The sequence below is a fragment of the Tachypleus tridentatus genome, chromosome 10 (assembly GCF_004210375.1).
Source record: "Tachypleus tridentatus isolate NWPU-2018 chromosome 10, ASM421037v1, whole genome shotgun sequence".
NCBI lineage: Eukaryota > Metazoa > Arthropoda > Merostomata > Xiphosura > Limulidae > Tachypleus > Tachypleus tridentatus.
Window position 1 is genome coordinate 117,441,638 of NC_134834.1, and position 21,680 is coordinate 117,463,317.

Here is a 21,680-nt window from a genome sequence, read left to right on the forward strand (position 1 = left end):
TATACACGTAAACTGTAATTGGTAAGGAGTACTTAGATATACATGTAAACTGTAATTGGTAAGGTTTACTTACAGGGAAACGTTAATTATTGTTTTACAAAGTTTTTTTCTATGCTGTAATCACACCTTCTTAACAGTTCTCCTGTAATTTAAAGTTAGTTCAAATTGTCTTGTTCAGTTTAAGCACGTACCAGAATATCTTCTTTCTACTGTGGAGTTAGGCTTCAGTGTCATAAAACCTCCACTATTGTCACGATAATCTTATATATTTGTTTTTTTCTTCTCCGATTGGTCAGTCCTTTTTAACGGCTCGCTGGACTCAGAACCCTTTGAAGAAAAGCGTGTACAGTTCTGAGAAGCTGTTTGTGGACTGTCCAAAGAAGGTCTCATAACTGAAGGATTTGAACATCTCAAGAGTTTACCTTCACAAAGGTAGTCCTTGTTAGCGCCTGCTCTGGCAGACCGTTTTGTTTGACATGTCGGGATGAACAGTCTGGACTTTGAAGTGATGGTGTGCTACTTGATCTGTATTTTGTAGGAGTCGAAGTCTGTGATAAACTTGATATAGAAATATATCCAGAACTGTTTCGAGGAGAACTGTTTTTACTCAGCTTTCCATCAGTACTTATATTTTGACCTCTTTTGAGACACTTTGTTTGTTCTTTGGTCTTACAGTTTAAACGTGGCTTCCCATTAATTACAACATCTCTCTTTCCAGCTCGACTTGTCGAACGTTCTCTTTGTTTTTATTCTTTTTTTTGTTTACTGATGTGTTTTCTTTCTTTTTTAATTTTTGTTTCATTCAAACGATTGTCGTTAAATTCTGGTGTTGACTGTGAAATATTCTCCACAGAACTACCGAATCTGTCAGGTAAGCTCTGTTCTTGAGACAATGTGTCAGAGGTTTCTGACACCAGTTTGAGAGTTTCGACATCCTCTGTACTTCCAGGACTTTTACCTCCAACTGACCTCTGCCAGCATCTTTATTAGGAAACTCGACTGCCTTAAACTTGAAAGGACTTACGACAGGTGCAAACTGACATTCTTTACCATTATGTAGGTTGGCGCTGCGTAATAAGTATTTGGTTTCCTGATTTGCCCTACTAGAAACCGACATCTGTGTATTACTCAAGTCCCAGGAAGGTTGGATGGTGAGGTCGGATTGCTTTTTCTTACGACCTCTGTATTTCAAGGTAAACCGCTTTTTATTGGGATTTGGATTAGTTTGGTAGTTTCGTGTTTTGAAACTGTTTTTCGTCGGTAGTTTTAGTCTTCTGCTTTCTTGTTTCTTTTGTTGCGAAGAAACTTGTTGGCACTGGACCAGTAAAGATTGAGTCATCTCTAGATACCGTCTACCAGCGTGGATTTCTTCTACCAACAACTGTACGTCTTCACTCTGCAAAGAGCCAAAGTAAACAGTTCTTTCTAAAAAAGAATCCATGAAAGTTCATATTAACATTACGTTTAAAAAGGTGTAATTAAAACAAGTTGGTTTACAAACTGTCCTCAAGTGAGTCTACCTTACCTCATACTTCTTGGGCCAGTTACCGTTTCTGGTGGCGGGTCCAGATAGTGAAACATTCCTCCAGTGGTAACAGCTATAGAGTGTAGCAGATTAGCTGCAGTAACATCATGTAGAGAGCAGCAGACGATGTTGACTGGTACAACCGCTCGCTGAGCTTGAAGTGTTGTTAACAGTTCCTCTTGAACCTGGCAATAAGAACAAACACTTAAAGTTCCTCTTGAACCTGGCAATAAGAACAAACACTTAAAGTTCCTCAGTGGATCAGCGGAGAGTTTACTAGCTAAACACTAAGACCCATGGTTCGATTCCCCACGATAGAAAAAGTATGAATAGACTATTATATAGTTTTATACTAAAACAAGCAAACAAACCAGACAGTATCTTAAGGTGGTTCAGACTATTATTAGAACTTTCTAATGAAAGTTAAGATACCAACTTCTATTACTTTTTATTTCACTTTCTACAACTACAACATTCTAATCTGAAATCTGAGAAAAACTTTCAAATAAATAATAAAAAGATTTGATATGAGTAAACGGTAAAGTTTATTTACAGAATTTATTTTTGTCAAAGAGAACTGAAACCAAAATCTCTCTTTCGATGTATGAGCGTATTTTTACAACAAACCCACAACAGATTATCTCCTGTGTTCACCGAGTAAAACCGAGCATCCGCAGACTGTAAAGTCTACATCCTAACCTCGTTACATCTGCCGTCCGAAACAAGGTAAGCAGCTTGGGCCGAAGGGTCAGCGAACACACAGGTGAGAGCCGCCAGCAGGTTAGATGAGCCACCGGCTTCTTGGCTCCACATCCAGCCTCGAGCCGACTGCAGCGCCTCTGGTGTTGCTTCAACTAAACTATGACGCCATTTCAAAGGAAAGGATTTAAAGCAAACCAAGTTGAAAAAACGGCCACAGACTTGTTCCTGAATCAAAAGAAAGGTTATACATTGTATCTGTGTCGTATTGGTTCTGTGTACAAACAAGTACGATGTATTTGTTAGAACATTGTATCTGTGTCATACGTGGTTCTGTATAGAAACAAACAAGAAATATTTGTTAGAACATTGTGTCTGTGTCATACGTGGTTCTGAACAGAAACAAACAAGAAATATTTGTTAGAACATTGTGTCTGTGTCATACGTGGTTCTGTATAGAAACAAACAAGAAATATTTGTTAGAACATTGTGTCTGTGTCATACGTGGTTCTGTATAGAAACAAACAAGAAATATTGGTTAGAACATTGTGTCTGTGTCATACGTGGTTCTGTATAGAAACAAACAAGAAATATTTGTTAGAACATTGTGTCTGTGTCATACGTGGTTCTGTATAGAAACAAACAAGAAATATTTGTTAGAACATTGTGTCTGTGTCATACGTGGTTCTGTATAGAAACAAACAAGAAATATTTGTTAGAACATTGTGTCTGTGTCATACGTGGTTCTGTATAGAAACAAACAAGAAATATTTGTTAGAACATTGTGTCTGTGTCGTACTTGGTTTTGTATAGAAACAAACAAGAAATATTTGTTAGAACATTGTGTCTGTGTCATACGTGGTTCTGAACAGAAACAAACAAGAAATATTTGTTAGAACATTGTGTCTGTGTCGTACTTGGTTCTGTGAAGAAACAAACAAGAAATAGTTGTTAGAACATTGTGTCTGTGTCATACGTGGTTCTGAACAGAAACAAACAAGAAATATTTGTTAGAACATTGTGTCTGTGTCGTACGTGGTTCTGTATAGAAACAAACAAGAAATATTTGTTAGAACATTGTGTCTGTGTCATACGTGGTTCTGAACAGAAACAAACAAGAAATATTTGTTAGAACATTGTGTCTGTGTCGTACTTGGTACTGTATAGAAACAAACAAGAAATATTTGTTAGAACATTGTGTCTGTGTCGTACTTGGTTCTGTATAGAAACAAACAAGAAATATTTGTTAGAACATTGTGTCTGTGTCATACGTGGTTCTGAACAGAAACAAACAAGAAATATTTGTTAGAACATTGTGTCTGTGTCGTACTTGGTTCTGTATAGAAACAAACAAGAAATATTTGTTAGAACATTGTGTCTGTGTCATACGTGGTTCTGTATAGAAACAAACAAGAAATATTTGTTAGAACATTGCATCTGTGTCATACGTGGTTCTGTATAGAAACAAACAAGATATATTTGTTAGAACATTGTGTCTGTGTCATACGTGGTTCTGTATAGAAACAAACAAATATTTGTTAGAACATTGCATCTGTGTCATACGTGGTTCTGAACAGAAACAAACAAGAAATATTTGTTAGAACATTGTGTCTGTGTCGTACTTAGTTCTGGACAGAAACAAACACGATATATTTGTTAGAACATTGTATCTGTGCCGTACTTAGTTCTGGACAGAAACAAACACGATATATTTGTTAGAACATTGTATATGTGTGGTTCTTGGTTCTGTATAGAAACAAACAAGAAATATTTGTTAGAACATTGTGTCTGTGTCATACGTGGTTCTGAACAGAAACAAACAAGAAATATTTGTTAGAACATTGTGTCTGTGTCGTACTTGGTTCTGTATAGAAACAAACAAGAAATATTTGTTAGAACATTGTGTCTGTGTCATACGTGGTTCTGAACAGAAACAAACAAGAAATATTTGTTAGAACATTGTGTCTGTGTCGTACTTGGTTCTGTATAGAAACAAACAAGAAATATTTGTTAGAACATTGTATCTGTGTCGTACTTAGTTCTGTATAGAAACAAACAAGAAATATTTGTTAGAACATTGCATCTGTGTCATACGTGGTTCTGTATAGAAACAAACAAGATATATTTGTTAGAACATTGTGTCTGTGTTATACGTGGTTCTGTATAGAAACAAAAAAGAAATATTTGTTAGAACATTGTGTCTGTGTCGTACTTGGTTCTGTATAGAAACAAACAAGATATATTTGTTAGAACATTGTGTCTGTGTCATACGTGGTTCTGTATAGAAACAAACAAGAAATATTTGTTAGAACATTGCATCTGTGTCATACGTGGTTCTGAACAGAAACAAACAAGAAATATTTGTTAGAACATTGTGTCTGTGTCGTACTTAGTTCTAGACAGAAACAAACACGATATATTTGTTAGAACATTGTATCTGTGTCGTACTTAGTTCTGGACAGAAACAAACACGATATATTTGTTAGAACATTGTATATGTGTGGTTCTTGGTTCTGTATAGAAACAAACAAGAAATATTTGTTAAAACATTGTGTCTGTGTCATACGTGGTTCTGAACAGAAACAAACAAGAAATATTTGTTAGAACATTGTGTCTGTGTCGTACTTGGTTCTGTATAGAAACAAACAAGAAATATTTGTTAGAACATTGTGTCTGTGTCGTACTTGGTTCTGTATAGAAACAAACAAGATATATTTGTTAGAACATTGTGTCTGTGTCATACGTGGTTCTGTATAGAAACAAACAAGAAATATTTGTTAGAACATTGCATCTGTGTCATACGTGGTTCTGTATAGAAACAAACAAGAAATATTTGTTAGAACATTGTGTCTGTGTCGTACTTGGTTCTGTATAGAAACAAACAAGATATATTTGTTAGAACATTGTGTCTGTGTCATACGTGGTTCTGTATAGAAACAAACAAGAAATATTTGTTAGAACATTGCATCTGTGTCATACGTGGTTCTGAACAGAAACAAACAAGAAATATTTGTTAGAACATTGTGTCTGTGTCGTACTTAGTTCTGGACAGAAACAAACACGATATATTCGTTAGAACATTGTATCTGTGCCGTACTTAGTTCTGGACAGAAACAAACACGATATATTTGTTAGAACATTGTATATGTGTGGTTCTTGGTTCTGTATAGAAACAAACAAGAAATATTTGTTAGAACATTGTGTCTGTGTCATACGTGGTTCTGAACAGAAACAAACAAGAAATATTTGTTAGAACATTGTGTCTGTGTCGTACTTGGTTCTGTATAGAAACAAACAAGATATATTTGTTAGAACATTGTGTCTGTGTTATACGTGGTTCTGTATAGAAACAAAAAAGAAATATTTGTTAGAACATTGCATCTGTGTCATACGTGGTTCTGAACAGAAACAAACAAGAAATATTTGTTAGAACATTGTGTCTGTGTCGTACTTAGTTCTAGACAGAAACAAACACGATATATTTGTTAGAACATTGTATCTGTGTCGTACTTAGTTCTGGACAGAAACAAAAACGATATATTTGTTAGAACATTGTATATGTGTGGTTCTTGGTTCTGTATAGAAACAAACAAGAAATATTTGTTAAAACATTGTGTCTGTGTCGTACTTGGTTCTGTATAGAAACAAACAAGAAATATTTGTTAAAACATTGTGTCTGTGTCATACGTGGTTCTGAACAGAAACAAACAAGAAATATTTGTTAGAACATTGTGTCTGTGTCGTACTTGGTTCTGTATAGAAACAAACAAGAAATATTTGTTAGAACATTGTGTCTGTGTCGTACTTGGTTCTGTATAGAAACAAACAAGATATATTTGTTAGAACATTGTGTCTGTGTCATACGTGGTTCTGTATAGAAACAAACAAGAAATATTTGTTAGAACATTGCATCTGTGTCATACGTGGTTCTGTATAGAAACAAACAAGAAATTTTTGATAGAACATTGTGTCTGTGTCGTACTTGGTTCTGTATAGAAACAAACAAGATATATTTGTTAGAACATTGTGTCTGTGTCATACGTGGTTCTGTATAGAAACAAACAAGAAATATTTGTTAGAACATTGCATCTGTGTCATACGTGGTTCTGAACAGAAACAAACAAGAAATATTTGTTAGAACATTGTGTCTGTGTCGTACTTAGTTCTGGACAGAAACAAACACGATATATTTGTTAGAACATTGTATCTGTGCCGTACTTAGTTCTGGACAGAAACAAACACGATATATTTGTTAGAACATTGTATATGTGTGGTTCTTGGTTCTGTATAGAAACAAACAAGATATATTTGTTAGAAGATAGTATGTGTGTCGTACTTAGTTCTGGACAGAAACTAAACAATATATATGTTAGAACATTGTGTATGTGTCGTACTTGATACAGCCTATATTAACAACAGACGATGGATTATCTATTTAATAATGCGAATGATAGATTTCTTTCAAACAGCGTATATTAAAAGCACATAATGTTTTGTGTTTCTACTAAAGTGAATGCTAGTTTTTATTCATACAGTGGAGGTTAACACCATTTCATGGTTTGTCTGTATAATAACGCATTGTCTATTTAATATTTATATTCATACAGCATATCTTAATAGCAGATGATGACTTGTCTTTCTACAAAAGTGATTGCTATTTTTATGGATACAGCCTGTGTTAACAGCAGATGATGTTTTGTGTTTCTCCTAACGTGAATGCTGGTGTTATTGATACAGCCTGTGTTTACAACAGCTGTTGGATTGTCTATTCAATAAGGCGAATGTAGATTTATTGATACAGCTTAAGTTCACAGCAGTTGTTGGTTTTCTATTTAATAAGGCGAATGCTAGTTTTTGTTCAAATAACCTATATTAACAGCAGATAATGGTTTGCCTTTCTAGTATCATGATTGCTAGTTTTTATTGATACAGCCTGTGTTAACAGCAGGTGATAGTTTGTCTATTTAATAACACGAATGCTAGTTTTTTTATAAAGGCCTACGTTAACAGCAGATGATGGTTTGTCTTTTGGTAAAGTGAATGCTAGTTTTTATTGATACAGCCCATGTTCTATGTTAATAATTATTAACAACTTTGCACCAGAGAAATGTGTGTGAGAAACAAGTGAAATCCAATTGTTTTGAAACTTTCATACATTTTAGATTGAATTTCGTTAAGTGTTTTAAATCTTCATTTATCAGTGACGTCTATGAAAGATCGGTACCACTGTTAAATCATAAGTCGACTTTTTACCAACAGATACTTACCTCGAGAAATTCTTCCACTTGTAATTTAACGTCTCTGAGCATGTATTCCATAGAATCAGATGTATCGAGAAGCACGTACAGTCGATGTTCTTTAACAATTCCAAACGAGGATCTGGTCCCTCGTAACAACCACGATATTCTGTCATAAGAAGAGACTTGTAGGAAGCTGTATTATTATTATTAGTGAAAGACAAAAAAACTGTGATTACAGCATTTAGTAGTGTGCATGGTCGAAATGGTCACACCCTTTCACAAACAGCTCACTTTCTAATCGTCTATCACAAACATCACGCTTTCCTGTCATCTCTCACAGGCAACACACTTCTCTCTCGTCTTACACAAACATCACGCTTTCCTATCATCTCTCACAAGCAACACACTTCTCTCTCGTCTTACACAAACATCACGCTTTCCTATCATCTCTCACAAGCAACACACTTCTCTCTCGTCTTACACAAACAACACACTTCTCTCTCGTCTTACACAAACATCACACTCTCCTGTCATCTCTCACAGGCAACACACTTTTCTCTCGTCTTATACAAACATCACGCTTTCCTGTCATCTCTCACAAGCAACATCGCTTCTCTCTCGTCTTACACAAACATCACGCTTTCCTGTCATCTCTCATAGGTAAATACACTTTTTCTCTCGTCTTATTACAAACATCACGCTTTTCCTATCATCTCTCACAAGTAACATACTCTTCTCTTCTCTTATCACATCATCATTGCTCCATCATCTCTCAAACATACACTATCTCTTGTCTTACATTAAATAACACATCTTCTTCTCTTGTCTTACATACAAACATCACACTCTCTGTCATCTCTCACAGGTAAATACACTTTTTCTCTCGTCTTACACAAACATCACGCTTTCCTATCATCTCTCACAAGTAACACACTTCTTCTCTTGTCTTGCACAAATATCACGCTTTCCTGTCATCTCTCATAGGTAACGCAGCTTTTTTCTCTCGTCTTACACAAACATCACGCTTTCCTGTCATCTCTCACAGGTAACATTATATTTTTCTTTCTCGTCTTACACAAACATCACACTCTCCTGTCATCTCTCACAGGTAACACACTTTTTCTCTTGTCTTATTACAAACATCACGCTTTCTGTCATCTCTCACAGGTAAATACACTTTTTCTCTCTGTCTTATTACAAATCATCACACTCTCCTGTCATCTCTCACAGGTAACATACACTTTTTCTCTCGTCTTATTACAAACATCACGCTTTCCTCGTCATCTCTCACAGGTAACACACACTTTTCTCTCGTCTTACATTAAAAAACATCACGCTTTCTGTCATCTCACAGGTAACACACTTTTTCTCGTCTTACACAACATCACACTCTCCTGTCATCTCTCACGGTAACACATTCTTCTCTCGTCTTACACAAACATCACGCTTTCCTGTCATCTCTCATAGGTAACGCATACTTTTCTCTCGTCTTACACAAACATCACGCTTTCCCTGTCATCTCTCACAGGTAACACACTTTTTCTTGTCTTACACAAACATCACACTCTCCTGTCATCTCTCACAGGTAACATACACTTCTTTTCTCGTCTTGCGCAAAAACATCACGCTTTCCTGTCATCTCTCACAGGTAACACACACTTTTCTCTCGTCTTACACAAACATCACACTCTCCTGTCATCTCTCACAGGCAACACACTTTTCTCTCGTCTTACACAAACATCACGCTTTCCTGTCATCTCTCACAGGCAACACACTTTTCTCTCGTCTTACACAAACATCACGCTTTCCTGTCATCTCTCACAGGCAACACACTTTTCTCTCGTCTTACACAAACATCACACTCTCCTGTCATCTCTCACAGGCAACACACTTTTCTCTCGTCTTACACAAACATCACGCTTTCCTGTCATCTCTCACAGGCAACATACTTCTCTCTCGTGTATCACAAACACGATACTTTCCTGTGGTCTCTCATAAGCAGTTCAGTTTATTTTCGTGTTTCACCAACAGTAAGTATGTTCATACAACAGCAAGTAGGTTATGAAAGAAACATGTACACCATATAAACCATGCAGGAACTGGTTGGCTCTAAGTAACAGCTTAAGCAGAGAGTGATTTCTTCATACCATTCATCCTAGCCTTTCTCCTCCTAGTCTCAGTTAGGCTACCAATTTCATCATGAAAACCCTGAATGAATCGTCTACACCACATTACTAAATGTAATGAGACAACTCACATTAAGGTCATTTTTTCTAAACACTTGTTACGTTAATTTAAGATAAAAATATTTTTACCTAAGTAGCTTATATTATAAAGAATAGATATTATATTAAACGATCTATAACCGTTCTTCAAAGTTATCCAGAGCTGCTTCCATATTCAGCTTGTACTTTCGAAAGAGGTCTGACGTCATATGTACATGTACAATGGAACCGTCCGTCAGTTGGACATGAGGAAATGATGAACAGTAGGTGGCTTCCACGAACTTCTGTAATAACAAAGAATGACTTGTAATAAACTTGGAACGTGTTCTTAAAGTCTTTCTATAGTTGTTCACAGTTACATGAGGTGAACTACAGTTGTTCACAGATAACATCAAACTTACTTGGTTTTTACGCGAAGACGACTTACAGTGAGGAAAAGACGCTTTTAATAAGGCGTCACTGAAACGTAGTCCGAGACTTAACAAACCGTGTTTACTCAACCAAGAAGAGGACGGTTCGTCTTTGTTATCTTCAGTTAATCTTAGTTCATCTGTAAAAAATTCAACGGTAACTATATCATAGGTTTCGTAAACATCTTCATTGTCTATATCAGCTGTACTGACAATGACTAGGACTAAAGAAACTAGATAACAGCATTATTATGTGCTTCAAACAATGACAGATGACACATCTCTGTAAGTTCACATAGTTAACAGAACATTAAGTGCACATATCTGTTTTGTGGTAAAACAAATCTCTGTAGGTTCATATATTTAAAAAAAAAAATTAAAACAAATGTACGTATTTGTTTTGTGATACAATAAATATGTAGGTTCATATATTTAACAGAATATTAAAACAAATGTACGTATTTGTTTTGTGGTAAACACATCTCTGTAAGTTCATATATATTTATTTAATGGTCACTAAAATCAGAAACCTTACTTGCAATGTATTTAGTATCTCTGGATAGTCGAGAGCTAGAAGTTGTTGAAACACCTTTTAACCAATGTTTCACTTCTGCACCGAAAGGTGGCTTAGTTTCACAAACAATGTCACTCTCAGAAGCAGTCGTTTTTTCCTGTAGACTTCCAGCTTGTTTTAATACCCGCAAGATGTCGCCACAATCTCGAATTTCTTCCACCAGCAGTTTCACTTCGTCTGATTCAAAAACATCTCCATCTCTTGTGTGTTGAAAATCACCATTCAGTGTCTTCCTAGGGTGAACTTCTGTCGCTAGGGGAAGATTGTTGTTCTCCAGTTTAACAATCGCTGCTACTGATTTGTACCAGTGAACCCTGGAGTGTTCATGTTAAAAGCATTTTAGAGATGCGTGATAAAGATATTCGTACACGAATCAACGTTAAGAAAAAGGAAACGTTACAATTGTGGTTCTTGGCTTTAAAATGGATGTTTTAAATATAGAGCTTTTATTTCCGTGAGAAAAGGTTAACAAATACATGTAGACACTCAACAATATACGTACATACTTACAAACACATGTACATACCACTCCGTATCCATTCATTACAAAATATGTTAACATAAATTAAAGAAAGAAAACCTCACCTGACGTATTTTAAAACTTCACTGTCCGCCTCTTCGCCAGTGTCGTACCAACACACTGTGACCTTGGTCGAGGAGTCTTCACCGAGCTACAAATTAAAAATAGAGTTGTCAGTAGTAATTAAAAGCCGTATCAAAGTTAGAACCCACCACTTGTCTCTAGCTTGTAAACATTATTAATAAGGACAAGCAGTCAAACACGAACAACCTGTCTTCTGTGATGATGGCAGGATTCTTATATAATTTGTGTACCTCAAGTGTGCTATGTAATCTGAAACATGTTCGTTTTGTCCTACCATTCGTCGTATTCTTAATACTAAATGTTAGTTACAATAAATACACTGGCAAATTCAAGACTATATGGGCCCAGGGACTAATAATTTTTGTAAGCCCTACATCACATGCAATTTTATATCGAATAAAATTATCAATGGGTCCCCATTAATACCATGAGTCACGTGGCTCAGCTCTCTATAGTCCCTGTATAAATACGCCATTGAATAAATATAAATATCTAAAAGGGTAGACTATAGTATATGTAATACTCTGAACTTTCACAACACTATATGGTAAATATTAAAAGGATTAGACTATTATATATATATATATATAACTCTAAGCTTGCCGAATATTAAATGGTAAATACATAAAACGTTACCATGGAGTATATCTAATACCTTAAAATTTCACAATACTACATGGTAAATATTTAAAGGGTTACACTGTAGTATATGTAATACACTAAATTTTCACAACACTGTGTGTTAAATGTTTAAAGTGTTACAGTGTAGTATATGTAATACACTAAACTTTCGCAACACTATGTGTTAAATGTTTAAAGTGTTACACTGTAGTATATGTAATACACTAAACTTTCGCAACACTATGTGTTAAATGTTTAAAGTGTTACACTGTAGTATATGTAATACACTAAACTTTCGCAACACTATGTGTTAAATATTTAAAGGGTTACACTGTAGTATATGTAACATTCTAAGCTTTCACAACATTACATGGTAAATATTTAGAAGGTAGACACTAGTGTATGTAATACTCTATACTTTCACAACATTACATGGTAAATATTTAAAAGTGGTAGACTGTAGTCACATAATGCTCTAAACTTTCTCAACACTAAATGGTAAATATGTAAAGGGTTACACTATAGTACACATAATACTCTAAACTTTCTCAACACTAAATGGTAAATATGTAAAGGGTTACACTATAGTACACATAATACTCTAAACTTTCTCAACACTAAATGGTAAATATGTAAAGGGTTACACTATAGTACACGTAATACTCTAAACTTTCTCAACACTAAATGGTAAATATGTAAAGGGTTACACTATAGTACACGTAATACTCTAAACTTTCTCAACACTAAATGGTAAATATGTAAAGGGTTACACTATAGTACACGTAATACTCTAAACTTTCTCAACACTAAATGGTAAATATGTAAAGGGTTACACTATAGTACACGTAATACTCTAAACTTTCTCAACACTAAATGGTAAATATGTAAAGGGTTACACTATAGTACACGTAATACTCTAAACTTTCTCAACACTAAATGGTAAATATGTAAAGGGTTACACTATAGTACACATAATACTCTAAACTTTCTCAACATTCCACGGTAAATATTTAAAAAATTACACTTTATTATATACTCTTCAAAAAAAGAAACGCAAAAGGCAAAATATGAGACAAATTGTTAACAAGTTTATTCCGGGTAGTTCTGTATGACATGTGTGAAACTTTGCACATTCACTGCTGAACATCCAAAGTCTGCAAAGGCGAAGTCCACGCTCACTATTTGAAGTTTAACGTCACTCAACGTCAATAACGAGTATGCCCCCCGTGAGCATCAATAACTGCTTGGCATCTGCCGCCCATGGAAGCGATGAGATGACGAATCACATCCTGTGGAATGGCTGTCCACTCAGCCTGCAAAGCTGCTGCATGCTGAGGTAGAGTCTGCGGTTGAGGTTGTCGCCATCGCAAACGTTGGTCCAACTCGTCCCAAAGATGTTCGATGGGGTTTAAATCTGGTGATCTGGAGGGCCAGGGAAGAACGTTGATGTTGTGGTGTCTCAAGAAGACAGTGGTGAGTCGGGCTGTGTGAGGACGGGCGTTGTCATGTTGAAAAACGTCGTTGACGTTCACCATGATGGGTTGCACATGGGGCCTAAGAATCTCGTCGACGGTTGCGTACGGTCTGATCGGAAATCCTACGCATCCCTGATATGGTTGAGGCAGTAGACGTCGCAGTGGTGGTCCTATCCCGAAGGTGACGTAACCGGATGTAGCGATCTCGTGCGGGCGTGGTCACACGAGATCTGCCAGATCGTGGACGGTCACGAGTTGATCCATGTTGTTGGTGACGATTCCATAGCCTTGTGATGGTGCTTGGGTGGACATTCACAGCTCTGGCAACATCTGATCGAGATTCGCCTGCTTCTAAGCGACCATTGGCGTTGTTGCGTTGTGCTTCAGTCAGTCTTGGCGTAACTGTATTGCGTGTCAGTGGCTTAACACTGAGCTATGGAAACCGAGAACCCGTCACTTTTATAGGGATTTTGCACATGTTGCACTTGCAGAACATGCAGATCTCTCAAACAAATGTATTGGACACGAATGCTTTTTGGCGAAAAATCCGATGTTTTTCTCCGTTTTCAAAGTGCACAACTTTTATCGTCATTTTGGTCTGACAATCAGTGCCTTAACACGTGTAACATCACATACTCTGACCTTGTAACGTTATTACATATATTTCTCTTTAAAATAACAAAAATATCCCTTTTGCGTTTCTTGTTTTGAAGAGTATATGTAATATTCTGGTAAATATTTAACGGGGTAGACTATAGTACATGTAATACTGTAAGCGTTAAAAACACTAAATGGTAAATATTTAAAGAGTTACACTAAGGTATATGTACATTCGAAACTTCCACAACACAACATGGTAAATATTTAAAGGTTTACACAATAGTATATGTAATGCTCTGGCCTGACATGGCCGAGCGCGTAAGGCGTGCGACTCGTAATCCGCGGGTCGCGGGTTCGCGCCCGCGTCGCGCTAAACATGCTCGCCCTCCCAGCCGTGGGGGCGCTATAATGTTACGGTCAATTCCACTAATCGTTGGTAAAAGAGTAGCAAGAGTTGGCGGTGGATGGTGATGACTAGCTGCCTTCCCTCTAGTCTTACACTACTAAATTAGGGACGGCTCGGTGCAGCGGGCTAACAACTTCCTCACTTAAATACCTGTTGAAGAATCCGCAAGCGATTGCGGCCCTATGTTCCTGATGGAATCTAATGGTGATAACTAACTAATATGTAATGCTCTATTCTTTAACAGCACTACATGGTAAATATTTAAACAGTTAGACTATACTACATATAACACTCTAAACTTTCACAACACTATATGCCAAATATTTGAAGGGTTACACTGTTGTATATGTAATACTTTAAATTTTCACAACATTATATGGTAAATATTTAAATGGATAGACTATAGTATACGTAGTACTCTTAACTTTCACAACACTACATGGTAACTATTTAAAGGGTTACATAGTAGCACAGGTAATAATATACGCTGTCACAAAATGAAAGGGTAAATATTTAAATAGATAGACTATAGTATATGTAACATTCTAAACTTTCACAACACTATATGAAAAACATTTAAAGGGGTAGTCTATAGTATATGTAATACACTAAACTTTTACATCACTACATCCTAAATACATAAAGTGATTATATATGATATATGTAATATAATAAACTTTTACATCACTACATGCTAAATACATAAAGTGATTATATATAATATATGTAATACAATAAACTTTTACATCACTACATGCTAAATACATAAAGGGATTATATATAATACACTAAACTTTTACATCACTACATGCTAAATACATAAAGTGATTATATATAATATATGTAATACACTAAACTTTTACATCACTACATGCTAAATACATAAAGTGATTATATATAATATATGTAATACAATAAACTTTTACATCACTATATGCCAAATACATAAAGTGATTATATATAATATATGTAATATAATAAACTTTTACATCACTACATGCTAAATACATAAAGGGATTATATATAATACACTAAACTTTTACATCACTATATGCTAAATACATAAAGTGATTATATATAATATATGTAATACACTAAACTTTTACATCACTATATGCTAAATACATAAAGTGATTATATATAATATATGTAATACACTAAACTTTTACATCACTACATGCTAAATACATAAAGGGATTATATATAATATATGTAATATAATAAACTTTTACATCACTACATGCTAAATACATAAAGGGATTATATATAATACACTAAACTTTTACATCACTATATGCTAAATACATAAAGTGATTATATATAATATATGTAATACACTAAACTTTTACATCACTACATGCTAAATACATAAAGGGATTATATATAATATATGTAATACACTAAACTTTTACATCACTACATGCTAAATACATAAAGGGATTATATATAATATATGTAATACACTAAACTTTTACATCACTATATGCTAAATACATAAAGTGATTATATATAATATATGTAATACACTAAACTTTTACATCACTACATGCTAAATACATAAAGGGATTATATATAATATATGTAATACACTAAACTTTTACATCACTACATGCTAAATACATAAAGGGATTATATATAATATATGTAATACACTAAACTTTTACATCACTACATGCTAAATACATAAAGGGATTATATATAATATATGTAATACACTAAACTTTTACATCACTACATGCTAAATACATAAAGGGATTATATATAACATATGTAATACACTAAACTTTTACATCACTACATGCTAAATACATAAAGGGATTATATATAATATATGTAATATAATAAACTTTTACATCACTACATGCTAAATACATAAAGTGATTATATATAATATATGTAATACAATAAACTTTTACATCACTACATGCTAAATACATAAAGTGATTATATATAATATATGTAATACACTAAACTTTTACATCACTACATGCTAAATACATAAAGGGATTATATATAATATATGTAATACACTAAACTTTTACATCACTACATGCTAAATACATAAAGGGATTATATATAATATATGTAATATAATAAACTTTACATCACTACATGCTAAATACATAAAGTGATTATATATAATATATGTAATACAATAAACTTTTACATCACTACATGCTAAATACATAAAGGGATTATATATAATACACTAAACTTTTACATCACTATATGCTAAATACATAAAGTGATTATATATAATATATGTAATACACTAAACTTTTACATCACTATATGCTAAATACATAAAGTGATTATATATAATATATGTAATACACTAAACTTTTACATCACTACATGCTAAATACATAAAGGGATTATATATAATATATGTAATACACTAAACTTTTACATCACTACATGCTAAATACATAAAGGGATTATATATAATATATGTAATACACTAAACTTTTACATCACTACATGCTAAATACATAAAGGGATTATATATAATATATGTAATATAATAAACTTTTACATCACTACATGCTAAATACATAAAGTGATTATATATAATATATGTAATACAATAAACTTTACATCACTACATGCTAAATACATAAAGTGATTATATATAATATATGTAATACACTAAACTTTTACATCACTACATGCTAAATACATAAAGTGATTATATATAATATATGTAATACAATAAACTTTTACATCACTACATGCTAAATACATAAAGTGATTATATATAATATATGTAATACACTAAACTTTTACATCACTACATGCTAAATACATAAAGTGATTATATATAATATATGTAATACAATAAAACAACATAGTAAATATTTAAAGGGGTAGGTTGTAGTATAAATAATACTCTAAACGTTCAAAACGTACATAATAAATATTTAAATTTGTAGACTATAGTGTATGTAATACTATAAACTTTCAAAAACTACATGTCAATTATTGAATTGTTTACACTATAGTACATGTAATACTGTAAACTTTCAACCCATTACATATTACAGTAATATTTATTACTAAAGTAATAAAGTTTGTTACTAAAGTAACAAACAATATATTAGCTAACGCATTTTTACTAAAATAACAAACAACATATTAGCTAACGCATTTCTACTAAAATAACAAACATATTAGATAAGGCATTTATACTAAAATAACAAACAATATATTAGCTAACGCATTTTTACTAAAATAACAAACATATTAGATAACGCATTTCTACTAAAATAACAAACAACATATTAGTTGAGCCATTTCTTATGAAATAGCAAACAGAATATTACCTAAGACGTTGACCCGGCATGGCCAAGCGTGTTAAGGCGTGCGACTCGTAATCTGAGGGTCGCGGGTTCGCATCCCCGTCGCGCCAAACATGCTCGCCCTTTCAGCCATGGGGCGTTATAATGTTACGGTCAATCCCACTATTGGTTGGTAAGAGTAGCCCAAGAGTTGGCGGTGAGTGGTGATGACTAGCTGCCTTCCCTCTAGTCTTACACTGCTAAATTAGGGACGGCTAGCACAGATAGCCCTCGAGTAGCTTTGTGCGAAATTCGAAAAACAAACAAACAAAACCTAAGACGTTTCTGCTGATATATCAAACAATATATTGAATCAGGCATTTCTACTAAAATAACAAACAATATACTAGGTAAGACATTTCCACTAAAATAACAAACAATATACTAGGTAAGACATTTCCACTAAAATAACAAACAACATATTGGATAAAACATTTCTACCGAAATAACAAACAACAAATTCGACATGCATTTCTACTAAAATAACAAACAACGTATTAACAAACGCATTTTTACTAAAATAACAAAAAAAATATTAGCTGAGTCATTACCACTAAAATAACAAACATATCAAATAAGGCATTTCTACTAGAATGACAAACAACATATTAGATAAGGCATTTCTACTAAAATAAGGTATATCTAGTAAAGTAAAACACAACAATTTGGCTAAGGCATTTCTACTCAAATAAGAGACAAGATATTAGATAAAGGATTTCTACTAAAATAACCAACAACGTATTAGGTAAGTATTTTCTAATGAAATAGCAAACAACATTTCTAATAAAGTAACAACAAAATATTAGATAGGGCATTTCTACTAAAATAACCAACAACGTATTAGGTAAGTATTTTCTAATGAAATAGCAAACAACATTTCTACTAAAATAACCAACAACGTATTAGGTAAGTATTTTCTAATGAAATAGCAAACAACATTTCTTCTAATATATCAAACAAAATATTAGATATAGCATTTCTACTAAAATAACAAACAACATAGCAAAGGCATTTTTACTAAAATAAAAAACAACATATTAGCTAAGGCATTACCATTAAAATTACAAACGAAATATCAGATATTCTACTAAAATAACACACAACGTATCAGCTGGGGCATTTCTACCAAAATAAGAAAGCACATATAATCTAAGGCATTTGTACTGATATAACACAACGTATTAGCTGAGGCATTTCTACTGAAATAACAAACAACATATTGGATAAGGCATTTCTATTGTAGTTGTTACCTCACCTCTTTAGAACATTTGAAGAAATTCTATTTGTCAATACGACCAAGTTGTCAACCTAGAATAAAGTAATAACCGTTAAAGATGTATCATATAATATCTGAACATGAAGTACAACATATTTTGACTCAGATTTCACACCTGTTTTCGCTCTTTGTAGTAAACCGTACGCCATGCACTTTGTTTTTACACACTAGTTGTGCAAAATGTATTGAACAGTTTCTAAATATAGTGAACAACTATCCACATATAAAATATTATTTTTATATTGATATTTAAAAGTTTATACTTAGTAATAAATTGAATCACTCGTTCGTCTTCATCGGATTTTTTTGCTTTGCTTCATCCACTTCTGATTCCTTCACTGTGTCATCATACGTCTCATCCATTATATTGGGCATGTAACTGATTCTTTCACTGTGTCATCATACGTCTCCTCATCCATTATATTGGGCATGTAACTGATTCCTTCACTGTGTCATCATACGTCTCATCCATTATATTGGGCATGTAACTGATTCCTTCACTGTGTCATAATACGTCTCATCCATTATATTGGGCATGTAACTGATTCTTTCACTGTGTCATCATACGTCTCATCCATTATATTGGGCATGTAACTGATTCTTTCACTGTGTCATCATACGTCTCATCCATTATATTGGACATGTAACTGATTCTTTCACTGTGTCATCATACGTCTCATCCATTATATTGGGCATGTAACTGATTTTTCACTGTGTCATCACACGTCTCATCCATTATATTGGGCATGAAACTGATTCTTTCACTGTGTCATCATACGTCTCATCCATTATATTGGACATGTAACTGATTCTTTCACTGTGTCATCATACGTCTCATCCATTATATTGGACATGTAACTGATTTTTCACTGTATCATCATACGTCTCATCCATTATATTGGACATGTAACTGATTCTTTCACTGTGTCATCATACGTCTCATCCATTATATTGGACATGTAACTGATTCCTTCACTGTGTCATCATACGTCTCATCCATTATATTGGGCATGAAACTGATTCTTTCACTGTGTCATCATACGTCTCATCCATTATATTGGGCATGTAACTGATTTTTTCACTGTGTCATCATACGTCTCATCCATTATATTGGACATGTAACTGATTCCTTCACCGTGTCATCATACGTCTCATCCATTATATTGGACATGTAACTGATTCTTTCACTGTGTCATCATACGTCTCATCCATTATATTGGACATGTAACTGATTCCTTCACTGTGTCATCATACGTCTCATCCATTATATTGGGCATGAAACTGATTCTTTCACTGTGTCATCATTCGTCTCATCCATTATATTGGACATGTAACTGATTCTTTCACTGTGTCATCATACGTCTCATCCATTATATTGGACATGTAACTGATTTTTTCACTGTGTCATCATACGTCTCATCAATTATATTGGACATGTAACTGATTCTTTCACTGTGTCATCATATGTCTCATCCATTATATTGGACATGTAACATTTTTTGATATTTTTAATGATTTTCATTTGTAACTTCTTGTAAAATACCTTACAAATTTAACGTGAATTTGGTCAATTTCTTTGGTACTTGGAGGGGAAAACGCACGTGTCATACTGAGGCAAGTACTATAACTATCATTTACTTTCTAAAATTGGTTTGTTTTATCCAGACGCTAGATAATTAAGAGATGTTAAAGGAAAATGTTAACCAAGCTGGTCAAATCAATAAAAATGTTATAAACTTATTATAACTTTAACACAGAGGTGAACTCATCTGTCATTATAGCACCACTGAAAAGTTATTTCGTATAATGGTTGTTTGCAATCAAAATAAACATTTATCAAACGTCCTAATAAATACTCTGTAACTATTTATATTTTATAAAACGTTCTTACCTTTTCGTCTTCAAAGAACACCAAAGAGGGTTGGATAGAAACACCTCTTGAAGGGCGTGGAAGATGCTGTAGCCATGCTCTTGCTTCTGCCAGAGAACCATTAGTTACAGGAGTTATCGTGGATTGAAAGGTTCTCTCTCCTTCATCGGTATAACTTAAAACAATATATTATTTTCTTCAAGTTTCCATACTTTTAGTTAAATTAATAGAACTGTCCAAGTTTAACAAAAAGCAATAATTTAAACGGTTAAACAAACATTCACAACTATACCATGTATGATATCATAACATTACTTTATTGAAGAAGTTAAATATTCTCCCATCATATTATGCTATAGTAAATTAGCTATTCGCTTCTATGTAAAATATCTATTAGCTTTACTCTTATCATACCTAATAATGTTGAAATATTTTTTAGTAGCAATCTGCTCCACCAGAAGGCTAATCACGTCTTCGATGAAATGGTAAAAGGCTAGTATGTTCGAAGTGCTTACAGCTAACATCAGTATCACACAATCCCCTGGTAAAATGCCAAATATTTTCCGACTGCTTGTAGTCGTCCAGGCTAGCCTTTTGTAAATTAATTCACGGACTATCTGGACTTGCATGGCTACAGGGGGTTCATCTTTTTCTTTCTGTTTAAACATGACCAATAAAATGTAAAAAAAGAATATTTTCATATTAACAGAAATCTTTATGTTTATATTTCCATAAACATGTATAAATAAATTACAACAATAATTATATTGCCCAGTTTTTGACTATTATTAAAAGTCTTAAGAATTACTCTTCTCAG

General features: G+C 33.6%; 2 protein-coding genes across 3 annotated transcripts in view; both read right to left on the minus strand.

The window, feature by feature from the left end:
• Window positions 1–11,464, minus strand: LOC143230157 (von Willebrand factor A domain-containing protein 3B-like). 2 transcript variants are annotated; one of them, XM_076463238.1, is made up of 8 exons: window positions 11,259–11,464; window positions 10,635–10,987; window positions 10,091–10,239; window positions 9,831–9,973; window positions 7,492–7,630; window positions 2,225–2,452; window positions 1,526–1,710; window positions 1–1,396 (listed from the first exon to the last, which is right to left on the minus strand). In XM_076463238.1, exons 4-8 carry the CDS (start codon window positions 9,896–9,898, stop codon window positions 1,372–1,374), a joined length of 645 nt encoding a protein of 214 aa, XP_076319353.1. In that variant the 5' UTR covers window positions 9,899–9,973; window positions 10,091–10,239; window positions 10,635–10,987; window positions 11,259–11,464; the 3' UTR covers window positions 1–1,371. The 2 variants fall into 2 exon arrangements, with proteins under 2 accessions (XP_076319353.1, XP_076319352.1); XM_076463237.1 differs by lacking the exons at window positions 10,091–10,239; window positions 10,635–10,987; window positions 11,259–11,464 and having other exon boundaries at window positions 9,831–10,084.
• The window catches only part of LOC143228463 (uncharacterized), a 23,336-nt gene continuing 12,261 nt past the window's right edge, over window positions 10,606–21,680 (minus strand). The window contains exons 4-7 of the mRNA XM_076459719.1: window positions 21,278–21,519; window positions 20,885–21,038; window positions 11,259–11,344; window positions 10,606–10,987 (exon numbers count right to left, since the gene is read on the minus strand). Of these exons, the coding sequence (XP_076315834.1) occupies window positions 10,606–10,987; window positions 11,259–11,344; window positions 20,885–21,038; window positions 21,278–21,519 (864 nt within the window). The remainder of the gene's footprint in view (window positions 10,988–11,258; window positions 11,345–20,884; window positions 21,039–21,277; window positions 21,520–21,680) is intronic.